This window comes from Sphaerodactylus townsendi, linkage group LG12, assembly GCF_021028975.2.
Source record: "Sphaerodactylus townsendi isolate TG3544 linkage group LG12, MPM_Stown_v2.3, whole genome shotgun sequence".
Lineage (NCBI taxonomy): Eukaryota > Metazoa > Chordata > Lepidosauria > Squamata > Sphaerodactylidae > Sphaerodactylus > Sphaerodactylus townsendi.
In genome coordinates this window covers 38837252-38851273 of record NC_059436.1, presented here as the reverse complement: position 1 = coordinate 38851273, position 14022 = coordinate 38837252, and the positions used below count along the sequence as shown (strand labels likewise).

The window sequence follows — 14022 nt, the reverse complement described above, 5'->3', positions numbered from 1 at the left end:
TTCTTCGCGTGAAAATCAGTGGGGTTTAACAGCGCTTAACAGGGTTACCTACACTGCTTTCCCAAAACTAGGTCTTAGGTTTAATTCTAATAATCAAGCCCAGCGGCCCAGGCCAGCCTAGATGTGTGGGGGGCAGGGGTGACTCTGTTTGCCCGTGTCCACAGAGAGGGCTCTGAGTGCCACTTCTGGCACCCGTGCCACAGGTTCGCCACCACTGGCATAGATACTAAACACCTTTAGTTTTATTTAGTGAGGGGCTAATTTTCTAACCAGCTCCTACTTCTGTGCCTTGAACAACATCTTTTCCATTTTTATTTATTTTATTAATTTTTTTTTTAGACCGGCCACCCCCGAAGGGCTCAGGGTGGTGAACAATAATAATTAGCAATAAAATCACAATTTAAAATACAATTAAAATTTTTCCCTTCTGTTTCACCTTCCCTGCCCATTTTCCTTTTTTTCCCTGCTCCTTCCTTTCTCTCCCTTCCCCACCCTTTAGTTTAATACATTCCCCTTAGTTAGGGCTGAAGTTTGTGGTTCCATTTTACTGCAACAACAACTGCTAATTTTAACTTTCAGCCACCCTGAGCCCCTCATGTGGAAGGCCAGCCTATAAATCAAATTACAAATAAAATAAATCTTGATGCACAGACATAATGCTGGCCAGAATGTATATCTTTGTGCTTTAAAATGTTTCATCTGCTCCATTCTGTACATCAAGATGCTATTTAAGCAAAGGAAATGGCTTTTCCCATTATGTTTTTTAACTGTTTGGCATCTATAGAAGCAAGTAAAGGCAAACTAGGTTGTACAATAGGGTCATATCATAAATATTCAAACCTTAGTGAGGAACATGCAGCCATTACTTCAGACTTGGATGGCAGTTGCTGCCTCAGTACAAGATGTTCTCTTGTTTTGAAAGATGCAAAGCAACAACAAATAATAGTTATGAATAATAGAGCATCCTGGTGCCCCAGGGAGGATGCATAGTAATTAGCAAGCTCTATTTTTCTGGACCTCTGGCATGGCATGGTTGCTTACAAAGAAGAAGAAGAGTTTGGATTGATATCCCTCCTTTCTCTCCTATAAGGAGACTCAAGGTGGCCTACAAGCTCCTTTCCCTTCCTCTCCCCACAAGAGACACCTTGTGAGGTAGGTGGGACTAAGAGAGTTCCGAATAACTGTGACTAGCTGAAGGTCACCCAGCAGGAATGTAGGAGTGCTGAAACACATCTGGTTCATCAGATAAGCCTCTGCCACTCAGGTGGAGGAGTGGGGAATCAAACCCGGTTCTCCAGATTAGCATCCATCTGCTCTTAACTGTTACACCACACTAGCTCTCAGTCTTCTGTTTATTGGGTTTATGTGAGTGCAGGCAGTGAACTCAATTGGGGTGTGGGAGTTGTGTCCTGACTGACTCTATGGGTCCCTACGAAGGACTCCTTCATGGCTTATAATGGCTTTAGTCCATGGCAGGGGGTCCTTACCTTTTTCAGTCTGCGGGCACCTTTGTAATTTTGAGAGAGGTGGAGAGTGCCCTCCGCCAATGGCTATATACCAAGAACAGAAGAAGGCACAGCCAAACAATTCCCCCTTCCTCCCTTTGCGAAAGAATTTCAGAAGAGGCATGAAATGAAATAAAGTCCAGGGGGAAGAAAGAGGAAGTAGACTGAAAAGAAACAAACCTAAAGGGAGAAGAGGGGAGAAAGAAGAATAAAAGGAAGGAGAACCTGAACGGAAAATAAAACCACATGTTAGACCTGTTTACATGTTAAAGTGAATCCACGAACATCCTGACTGCAGGTGTGTACATATGTCAAGAAGCGGCAACGTCTGTTCAATTTGCAAATGCAACTTGGGATCAGTACTGGCATTAATATGGGGTTTGTATCACGCATTTAGCTGTGCATGTATTGAATAGAATATGAAAATTACTTGGTACACATATAAGGAAAAATCAAGTGTACATTGTATATGAATTGCACAGGCATTCAATGTAACTTGTGGACAAGGTTACGGATTAGGGAAACGTGGGCGCTTACCAGTCCTGTTGACTCACCAGCAGCTGCTCTTGCAACCACAAAAAATCCTTTCAATTCATTTGCCTTGAGTCTGAGCTTAAAAGGTGGACTATAAAAAAGTAAACTTTAAAAAAAGAATGAAGGTGGCCAATAACAAGCCCTTTCTTACAGTGGTCCCATTTACTTCATGAGACGCCTCATAGAACCAGGGAAATACTGTAGTGTTCTGTCTCATCTATGGGCATCACATCAGGGAGCCCTGAACAATGTGTATACCAAGAACAGAAGAAGAAGAGTTGGATTTATATCCCACCTTTCTCTCCTGTAGGGAGACTCAAAGGGGCTTACAAACTCCTTTCCCTTCCACCCTCACAACAAATACCCTGTGAGGTACGTAAGGCTGAGAGAGCTTCGAAGAACTGTGACTAGCCCAAGGTCACCCAGCTGGCGTGTGTTGGAGTGCACAGGCTAATCTGAATTCCCCAGATAAGCTTCCACAGCTCAAGTGGCAGAGCGGGTAATCAAACCCAGTTCCTCCAGATTAGAGTACACCTGCTCTTAACCACTACGCCACTGCTGCTTCAAAGAAAACCTTCAAAGACTTGATTTTCTTATTGGGAGAGCTTCCACTGCTATCAATATGCACTGTGTAACTGAAGAATACAATAACCTGCCTGCTATTGAGTTCTATCTCTGACTAAAAAATCAGTATTGTCTACTTGGATAGGACATATCTTTCCAGGGCCTCAGACAATGGTCTTGGTATATCACCTGATCCTTTTATCTGGTAATGTCAAAAGATTATCATCTATCCCAGCACTTCGCCTGAAGCCGGCCTGTTCCCTCTCCAGGATTTTATTAGTTGCCAGCCAGCCCATGAGTCGGTAATCAAGACAGAGCATAAAGCTTTCTAGCCACTCGTAAAAAGCTGATTGGCCTGTAGTTGTATAAGTACTCATGAACTTCTATTTTGCTAGCATGTCTCCAAACTGATGGCATAGCTCCTGTCACATTTATCTGAGTGAATTCAGCTGCCAGTATATCCTTCCACCAAGAAGTACTGGCTTTGAAGACTTCTGGGGGAGTTAAATATTCACCAGCGACTGAAATCCTTCTTCCTGATTTTTAAACAATACATATTGTGCTGTGATTATTCATTACTGCATGATGAACGACAGCTGATTAATCCTCCAGCCTCTTGTCAGTTAATGGTTTGAACTTGCATATACATAAAACCGTGATTTCTGGTGCAAAATAAGACCTTTTCTATATTTTTAGACATACTGTGTTTTTATAATACTGAACAATGCAAGAGTGACAATTCTTCTGGGCAGCTGGTATTTAGAAGTATGCTGCCTCCTGCACTGGCAAATTCTGTTCCCAGTTATTACTGATAAGGTGACTCAATGTTCCTGCAGTGAAAATGGCATTGTAATTACAGAGGAATAGTCCAGTTCATGCCAGCCTGAGTTTCCGTGACCCAGACACCATTTCTTCTGATGCATATTTACTTCTTGGCATCTCACCACAAATTAGTGCCATCATTAAATCCAGACCTGAATTCCCTTGAGTCAGTCTCTGGATGGGCTGTCTAAAGAAAGAATGAGTTCATCTCATAGTCATCTTCGATTCATCAACACTTCAAGGTCTGCCTGTCACTTTCCTTTCAACAAAGGTACTTTCTGTAGTACCTGATTAACTCTGCTGATCAGGGATGAGTTATACCGCCAGAGCGTTGTATCCCTAATCAGGGATTCCCTGGGTAAGTCTGGCTGGAAGGGGGTCCGGCAGTGGTAGACGATAGCAACCTCCATTGGAACCCCTATACTTTCTCCAAATGCCTGGAGGACAGAGTGTACAGATGTCTGAACCACTTTCCGTGGGTTAACAATCATTTTCTGTGGGTTGATGACTTCTTTTCTGTCTGGCTCTCGTAACACATGCTGCAGTATGTTGACTCCTGGTACTGTGTTCCACGATGGGACATCAGAAGAAGTAAATACAGTGTTGGGAAAAACATGGTTCTCAAATAGGAAAACGCCAGACTCTGGGTTCTGATCTTGAAGATCCTGCATCATGGTTTTCCAGTCTGGATGCAGACTGGGCAGTATGATTTCATCAATGTCATTAAGCAAGATGTACCTGCTCCTATACATATTCCGGTAGATGCAGTCATTCAAGGCTGTGATTTGTCCATAGTAACCTATTTGACTCCCGTCATCACTGTAAAACCATTCAGTTGAGACTTTGAGGTAGGCTGTGATTGGCCAGGGGACTATCTCAACAGTCCCTTCTGCCACATAAAACTCCAGGACTTTCTCCATCAGTTGGCTGCAGCTGTTCTTGTAAATGACCACCCTTTGTGCCCCAAGAAGTTTATACATTTCCATGCTCTGTATGAACTGCAAGATGTTGTTGTAATCTCCAAACATGGTGGAGATACACACTGTGAAATCCACAGGAGAGTTTGTGATCTTACGGTTCTTTATTTCAAAGCGAGGTAGCAAGTCAGCTTTTCCTCGAGGAAACCAGTTAAAAGAAACATACTGTGGATCGCAATCGGTGGGTTCCATACAAAGCAAGTCCGTCGCTGCATAGGGGAATCCAAAGCGATCATCATGAACATCTATCAAAGCTTTGGAGATGTATATGTCATCTCCAGTTGGGCAACAGAACAAACAGTAAACTTCTTTGACTTCCTCATGGGGCATAATTCCAATTACTCTGACCATTTTCTTTACCCTGTTATCAAAATATGGAGCGACTACAAAGGTTTTGTTGTCACTCAAAGCCGAGATCGAACTATTGATGATCTTTCCTGTGCAGAAACCTTTGCTCTTGTGCATGACAGTTCGGGGTTCAAAAGACGATTTCTGCATCCGGAGGTAGGAAAGCATCAGCATGCCAGCAAAAGCCACCAGACACAGGGTGGCAGCCAAATAAGCTTTTCTCCTGAAACATATCATCTCCAACTTGGGCTTCACTCCAAGAGCGTTCCACAGCTGAGCCTGCAAAAGAAAGCAGGCAAGAGGTGGGGTCATCTTACAAGTATGGAATTGTGTTTGAAACAAATATAGGGTTGCCATTCTCCTATTATAAGCAGAAAAGCCCCAGCCTGCATGCCCCATCCCCCACTGTGTCTCAATGGTATGGTGGGGGAAAGAAAGGTGAAGTAGTGCTGTATCACATAACACTCTAGGAATTGTCCTGATCTCTACATTTCTACCATAGAGACGGGGGTGGGTGGTGGATATTAGAGCATTTTGTGACATACTGATGTCACTTCCAGGTTCCTCTCTACTTCAACTCCTTCTTCCTACGCCAGACTTGTAATCTTCTCTATAAGTATTATTGCCCCTTATCTTATCTGAAGAAATGAACTGTGGCTCATAAAAGCTCATATTGAAAAAAATATGGTTAGCCTTTAAAATGCCACTGAACTGTAACCTCATACGCATTTCTGTTCTAATTTTTATTTCAGCCTGTATCATTTTAACTTGGCCAAAGATATATCCCAGAATCCCTCACAAGGCCATATTCAGCCCAAGCCCCTTACCTCACCAAAGTGCTGACGTGCAAGCTGTCACATACATAAGATGTGGTAACAAAGGGCCTTGGAACAATAAAGAATAGATAGCCCTTCCCTGAAGGAATATATCAGGAAACCATGTAGTCTGCCCCAAGGGTCCCTGAGAATACCGGGTGTGTGTGCCATAAAGAGAATAATTTCTTTTGTTAAAGATCCATGATTTCAGCCCTAAAGATCCTAACGCACCTGTTTCTACTGCATTGTATTTCTATTTTTGTATGTTTATATTTTGTAGGAAAATGATATCATGAAGCTTGTGATGTTTATTTGCCTGTTAGCCTTTATGAAGATAGTTTGTAGAATGTTTGTTAAACTTTTTTGTTTAACAATGTTTGTTAAACAAATTGTTTAACAAATGTTTGTTAAAAGTCGAATTTCTGCCTCTCTGAACACTGATAAGCCGTTCCTCCCCCCCCACTCCCAATATCGCCATACCCAGTGTCGCCATGAGGTACTCCTTGTCTTCCACAATCAAGTACATGTAGCCTTCTCATTTGATGGAATCGTAAAATTTTCCTAGTTGGATTTCAGAGAAATGAATGGGAATCCAGTGTTTTCCTCAAAATGAACAGAAGCTTCTATTACCCAGTTGCCCAAGTGTGGTGTAGTGGTTAAGAGTGGCTGACTTTAATTTAGAGAACTGGGTTTGATTCCCTACTCCTTCACATGAGGATGGAGTCTTATCTGATGAACTGGATTAGTTTCCCTGCTCCTAAACATGAAGCCTGCTGGATGACCTTGGGCTAATCACAGTTCTGTGGATCTCTCTCAGCCCCATCTACCTCACAAGGGGTCTACTGTGAGGAAAGGAAGAGAAGGAGTCTGTAAGCCACCTTGAGTCTCCTTCTTTTCTCAAGCATCTCCTTTGCTTTCAATAAATAGTGCCAGAAATGTATAGGATGAAGAAGAGCTCTTTTGTTTTCTCTTTGTTTTTAGGCTGACCATAGGTGTAGCTGCCACGGGGACATCCAGGGACAAATGTAGGTGTGGAAAAATCACCCACACACACACACACTTCTGGGAAGCATGTGGGGCATGGCTAGGCCTCAGCATGACATGTGCACACTGGCCGGGCCAAGCCCAGCCACACACCCCCAGAAGTGGCTGGGCCTCGGCTTCCCCACAACACCCTCCACAGTGCTCCCCACATGCCCCCCACTTACCTGAGATTACCTGGCTACAAAAAGCAGCCGGCTGGAAAAGTAGCCTGGTGGGAACTGCACTTCCCAGGAGACCTTGTGAGCCAGTTGGGGCTTGCAAGGTCTCCTGGGAAGGGTAGTTCCCACCAGGCTGCTTTCCCCACCAAGCTGCAAAAAGCAGCTGGCTGAACTCAGGTAAGTGGGGGGCTGAGAGTGTGGGGGCGGGACATCGAGGGGGGGGCAGGGCCCAGACATCATTTTGCCTCGGCCACCATTTCCCCACCACCACTGTGACTGGGTTACTTTCTGGTTTGACTGCCTTATAATGAACACCTTGCCTAATTAAACAATCATGACCTCAACTTTCCCGTTACATCATTTTAAACACCTTACCATGCTAACCATCCCAGTTGCTCCACTATAATTTAAATATGATGCCAGATCTCAAGAAACACCCTGAGCCAAAGGGAATCTTGCCTAACCACACTCAGGCAGATCAAAGGAGTGGTTTGGGGAACAGCCTCTGCTTTTTCAATTTTAGAAATTTTCTTCTTTTTAGGAAAAAAAAAGAATACTAAAGAGTAATCCAGTCCTGCATCTTGTTTTCACTGGGGCAAACCACATGACTCTGGGAAGAACACAAATAGGGTGATGGGAAGCCAATTTGTCCACTGATGCCCTCTCTCACAAAATATGGTATTCTTTTTTATTATTTATGTAATACATTTTAATCTTACCCTTCCTCCAAGGGCCTTGGGGTGGGGCCGGGGGGATGCATTGGTCCATTCACTCCATTTTATCCTCATCTTGATTTTGGTTTTTAATTAAATTATTTTTTTAAAAAAATTAAAATTTAATTAAAATTTAAAAAAAATATTGTGCACTTGCGAAGGAATACAAGATTAACTGGATTCAAATCAGAAGAAAGACTCTACCATGCTCCCATAAGAGAACAAAGAAAAATTAAAAAGATACAAAAGATTCAAACAATACAAATGTAAATCTAAGAGTTCTCCAATAGTCCTTTGTTCAAATGTATTTCAAAATATTCTATTTTATCTGTTCACTGGGTTTATTTCTGTTCCATCATAAAATGGAACAATATCGTTTATCCGTATAGGTCTCTAGAACCTCACTTTTTCTTCTTGCATTTTCTTATAGGGAACAATGTCACCCATCAGTACAATGTACCATATTTTATGAACCCATTCACTGATCCTAGGCAGACTTGGCTGTTTCCAAGTGGTGCTAATAATTATCTTGCTGCTACCAAAAGATTTTTGACTACCTCCACCAAGATGTCTCCTTTCCCCAGCTCTGCTGTCTGCACGTCCCATCCCCAGTTCTGCAGAATTTCCCCTAGTCAGAATTGCCAACTTTATTTAATCATCATGACTATTGACATATCTCTTCTTCACTATTTAACTAATTCTGTTTTGAAACCAGCCCAGCCAGTGGTTGCCACAACATTTTGCAGTAGCATGTAAGTACCTCCTTCTGACTCATCCCATCAGTTTCTTTGGGCAACCCTGAATTGTACCATTGTTGAGGCATAATTCTATAAACCACTGTTATGCCCCCCTGCCTTCTGGTCAACTTTTTGCTAAAATGAAAAGCCCTCAAACATGTCTAAGGAACTTTCATTCTTTAAATGGATGCTGCTGTGTTAGGAGTGGCAGATGTTGTTTGTTTCAAAGCTATTCATAGGTGAGACCACATCTGCCCTAAACAAATCATCCCACCTTCGTATTTGCTGAGAGAACAGAGATGTGGGGGTAGGCAGAGGTGTCACCATGATAAGGTCAAGTCATCATGGGCGTCTGTTTCCTGTATGGGTGAGGGATGGGGAAGGATGGGAGGAAATCTAGTTTACTCCATAACACATGTGTATCCTCTGGACAAAAAAAAATCCACAAGTAAAAATTTCATTTGAGGCATAATTTTTCAGGGCATGAGATCAATTCCAACATAATAGAAAACTGAGATGACTAGTGAGCTGAAATGACTACTGAACTGTGGCTAGTATGATTGTCTGGACATGCAAAAAGAGGTAGGAGCCAGTTTGTACCAGAGATAGTTCCACCGTTTCCAGGAGTCCTGGTCAGAGAGTTGTCAAGAGCTCCTCCCCTTTTCTGCCTGCTACCAGGCACTCATGCTCTCCTTCCTCCCACCTACCACGCACCCGCACCTACCCCTTGTCTGCATGCTCCCACAGCCCAGGCTCATGGCTGCCTGCAGTCCTTTCCCCAGTGGCATGAGGCAGTGCATACAGCAGAGATCATGGGTGGTGGAGGACTGACAAGAGAGTGGGCTGGACGTGCTGGTAGCAGTGGGCCCCGCCAGAGCCCCTTGGTCCCAGCAGCTTTCTCATCTAAGAGTATGCTGATGCTGGCCCTGATTTATGCTAGCAGCAGGTCCTCCCCAAAAATGGCAGTTCTCAAAGAGGTAGGGTTGCCAGCCCTGGGTTGGGAAACACCTTGAGATTTTGGGAGTGACGCCTGAGGAGGGTGGAGTTTGAGGAGGGGAGGGACATCAGTGAGATCTAATCTCTTGAAAGCAGCCATTTTCTCCAGGTAAAGCAATGTCATCTGGAGATCAGCTGGGATCACAAGTTACCACCTAGAGGTTGGCAACCCTACTAGGGGGTCATGGCTTATCAAAGTAGCTCAATGATCTACCTAGCTGAGGATCTTAACCCACAGAATAAAGACCACTGCTCTAAGGTGTTAGTTATCCCTCCGCACTGCCATCTGCAAACCTGGAGGGATTCCATCTTCTCATGCATTCAAGCAATTATTAAAAAGTGGAAGAGCATCAGACTAAGGGTTGAGATCTGTTCTACACCCCTTGAGGCCTCCCTTCAAAGTGATGAAGAGCCGTGAGTGAACACACTTTGAATACAGTTCTCCAACCTGCAGAGGACCAACTTGATGATACTCTCAGATGATGATCTGCACTTAAATCAGCTTGCTAGTCAAAACATCACAGGGTTGTGAAATGCCCTGCAGAAATCAAGGTCTACTACTTGCACAACGTTCCTGTAATCCACTCGATCGAAAACCAACATGGGTTAGACCCAAGGAGCTCTCTTGCTCCATCTCACCCAGTTCTGCTCTTCATTACAAGTTTTCACCCATACAGGTCCCATATTCCCCGGCGTAGTTTTTTCATCGTCAAAGGAGACTCAATCATTCCTTTTTTTAATCAACAGAAAAGCTGATTAGAGCCAAATGATTTAAGATGAGTTGACTGACCACTCTGTGTTTTTTTCCTGGATCCTGCTACTTCCCGTTTTTGAAGATGAGGACAACATTTGGCCATCGCCATTCCTGAGGCATCTCACCAGCCCTCCAGGATTTCTCAAAGCTGAGGGTCAGAGGTTCTAAGCATACATCAGCAAGTTCCTTTAGTACCCTGATTACATCCAGCTCTGGAGACAAATTTAAGGCTTGGTATTCCTGACTGCATGGACTTCACCATCACATTAGAAGAAGACACAACTGGTCAGGACCACAACTGGTCAGGAACTCACCATTTATGCAGGGTTTTATGCAGTTGTTCTTCTGGGAAGAACAAAGCAGAACAGAAGCTGAGTGATTCCTCTATCTCTGTCACCTGTTAGCATTTCCCCTTCCTTACTGAGCACTAACTCTCTCCTTCCTTTTCTGATTGCTTTTAGCATACTTTAAAGAGCCCTTTTTAGCATTTGGTACCAGTCGAAGCCATTTTGAACTTTAGCTTGTCTGACACTTTCCCTGCTAGCTGGATCAATTAACCTGTAAACATCCCAAGTGAGCCATCCTGTTTCCATTTTTCTCTCATCCTTCAGGGTTTTTTGTTTAATGTAGCCACTTTGGCCACATAGAGCCAGCATGGTGTAGTGGTTAAGAGTGGGTTTGATTCCCTGCTCTGCCGCTTGGGATGTGGAGGCTTATCTGGGGAATTCAGATTAGCCTGTACACTCCAACACACGCCAGCCAGGTGACCTTGGGCTAGTCACAGTTCTTCTGAGCTCTCTCAGCCCCACCTACCTCACAGGGTGTTTGCTGTGAGGGGGGAAGGGCAAGGAGATTGTAAGCCCCTTTGAGTCTCCTGCAGGACAGAAAGGGGGGGATATAAATCCAACTCTTCTTCTTCTTCTCCTCCTCCTCCTCCTCCTTCTTATGTGATGGTGAAGTCCATGCAGTTGATTAAGCCTAGATTCAAATCCCACATTCTACCATGAAGCAAACTGGTTGACCCTAGGCCTTGCTCCTCTCAGCCTAAGCCACCACAGCCCAAGCATTCATCATTCATTAGTCTATATCCTCATTTAAACCCAAATGATGCAGAAACAAACAGCCATCCGTTAGTGTAGGTCGGCAGAAAAAAAGAGACTGCATTTTTGTATCAAGCATAAAAATAAATGTCAGAATCTGGCCGTGTGAAATCAGAATAGTTCTGCCTCGATTTTTTTTTCAATAACTGCTTTAGATCCAAGACTGTCCTCCTCAGCTGTTTTCTTGACTGACACATACTACAAAGCACCCCCCCCCCCCTGCAATTCTCCGTTAAGCTGATGTATATGGGATTGGGGGTTTTCACAGAGATCCAATGTGGAACCAGGGGTGTATCTATGGAAAATAGCTTTCAAGGCTTGGCTCTATCAGAAGTCAGAAGTGGGACAGATAAAATAGATTTAGTGAGTAGTAAATCTGGATTATTTTTCATATCGTTAGCCCAACCTGCTTGTTAGACAAGTGCTCTTTGTTCCAACATAACTGACCGTCTCAAAAAAAGAAGAGGGCTGCAGGTTAAAATCAGTGACTCCTTTGAGTGGAGGGAGTTTGCATTTGTATTTTCATTGCAAAGTTGAACCTTTTGCACAGTGTTTTCCGGGGTTTAACCGATCCCATCCCACGCTAAGAGCCTGAGATATGCTGTGCTTGTTCCTCTTCAGTACAGGGTCGTGACCACTGTGTCAGATGCAAAAGGTAGGAATGGAGACACCCCAACCTTTCTGCAGCCCTGCAACTTTCTCCTTTCTCCCTTACATGCAACATAACCCTACAACGTTCTGCAGCATTTATGCACAGTAGAGTTTCATGTGCATCATATTTTTGTGATCCTTAAAACAGGCCCCTAAGGTAAGTTGAGTATTAAAATCTGCCATGTTGCAGATGGGAGGGTGAGAGAAAGGAACCGGCCTAAGGCAAATTAGTGAATTTATGGCAGTGGCAAGATTTGAAAGGGGAACATCCCAGTTCACAGCTCTTTCTTTTGCCTACTACACTGTGTCTTTTTCTGTATATGTGCAGAAGGATCATACCTGCATCTCCTAATGTGCACTCAATTGGCACAAAAGCTCAGTTGGCACAAAATCTAGGGTTGCCAGATCCCCTGGTCACCAGTGTGTGCTCAGGAGGAGTCTGTGCCTCTCCCTGTGTTTGGCTACCTACAAAAAGCAATATTTCCAGCGACAGGGATAATGCCCCCATTCACCTGGGCAACAGCAATTTTTCCTTCCTGGCCCACTGTACTCTCCCATCGCTGGCAATGGGATCCTTCCTTTGCTCCATAGAAATGACTTGCAGCCAATTCCTTAAATGGAAACAATGAATGGTGGACACCTTCAGAGCAGTGATTATTCTACAACTAGGGGTGATCTTGATTACTGGGGGAAAAAGAAGCCAATTCCACCACTACCATCCGAAACAATTCTCCGCAAATCCATTTTCCTCAATGGGGAAAAACAGCTGCGGGTAAACATGACTTTGAGCTAATAACTGCTGGCAGGGAAAATGTTAAGTAATCCTCCTGTTCTCTCCCCCACCCCCCACCCCCACCCCCCATGCATTCCCAGTCTCGCTTTCTTCCTTCTGAGGCTTTTCATTGAGAAAAAAAGAGTCAAGTCTTTCTTCCTGATGCAGTTTAATTCACCCGTTTTTGGCAGACTGAACTTGAGATTTCTAGCTCATACGGAAGTACCCCGTCGCTTCTTTCTCCAGGTCATGTGAAAGTACCCTAAACAATATCTCCATAGAGTCTGAGCAAATGAAATCAAGTATCTTTGTATATATTCCTCCCCCCCCATTTGTTATTTGTTAGTTAAATTATTTTAAATGACCTATGTTTAAAACCCTTACATAATACCCCCCAAACAAACAAACAAACAAACAAACATAAAGTTAAAAACAAAAGATAGTACCTGCTATCTTTCCCAAAACTTCATGTACACACGAGAATTCTCTCTTTTTTCCTCTTTCCAGTCCTTTCCCCTCGCAGGTAGAAGGAATAAACATTCAAAGACAAATGTTTTTTGGAAAACTTCGTGGAGCGTGAAATTTGCAATCAGTTGCCAGTCTTTATTCTCCGGAACCTTTTTTTTTCTCCCAGTGGTTGGGAAATTAGATTCCCTGCTACTCATTTGTCATCTGGAAATTCATCGTTGTTATACATCTGTTTGTTTAAAGGAAAAAGATGGAACAGCAGCAAATTCAACCTGGCACTCCAAAGTTTTCATCAGTTGCTCCTGGTATAGTTTAACATTCAAGTTTGTCAGGGAAAACAGGTTTTTCTTGCCCCAAGGAAGACAGAGGGCTCCTTGGTCTTCATTCAGAGGATGCCTGAAATAACCATTGTAGCTGCAGTGTTGCTCTGGAAAAGAGAGATGGGGAAAAAAAGATAAGTAGGGTGGGGTGGAGAAAGCATATTTTGGCTTCCTGGTTTTAAAAACACTTGGGGAAAACAGACAGACAGAACATGAACATCCCTGAGGACCCAACCATGTGATTCACTATTCCTGTGGCTTTATTATGCCGCTGGGTGGAGAGAAAGTCTTCTTGGCTGAATCTTGGATTCTCAAAGGTGAGGGTGTCATTTCAGACTGGGATGATACCCCCACCCCCCCAAGTTTGGTGAAATTTGGTTCAGGGGGGCCAAAGTTATGAACCCTCAAAGACGTAGCCCCCACATGGACAACTGAAAAAATTGAAAAATTCGCAGTCAATTTGCAAACTTGACAAGAAAAGGGAAGTGATGTCATTGCAATTGCTGCATCACCACTATACTGTACAGAATGAAGACCTTTGTCTCTATCCCACAGGGATTCTCAGACTAAGCTTTGGAATCTCCTTTCAGATATAGTTCTCACACCAAGGTTACCAGATTACATTTTGGGATTGGCAATGTTAGTCTGTCATGCACATAACTTTAAAACTGCACTCCTAGTAGGCTTGGCGATTCGGGTGCAACAAATACTGGATTTGGCCCGAATCTGGGCAAATTCAGACAT

The 14022-nt window shown here is 43.6% G+C and overlaps 1 protein-coding gene across 1 annotated transcript; it reads right to left on the bottom strand.

Annotated features, from left to right (window-relative positions):
• Window positions 1-3271: 3271 nt before the first annotated feature.
• Window positions 3272-13266, bottom strand: LOC125442005. Its single transcript, XM_048513095.1, has 2 exons — window positions 12937-13266; window positions 3272-5029 (listed from the first exon to the last, which is right to left on the bottom strand). The coding sequence occupies exon 2, from the start codon at window positions 4985-4987 to the stop codon at window positions 3677-3679; it is 1311 nt and encodes a 436-aa protein (XP_048369052.1). The 5' UTR covers window positions 4988-5029; window positions 12937-13266; the 3' UTR covers window positions 3272-3676.
• Between the last annotated feature and the right edge of the window lie 756 nt (window positions 13267-14022).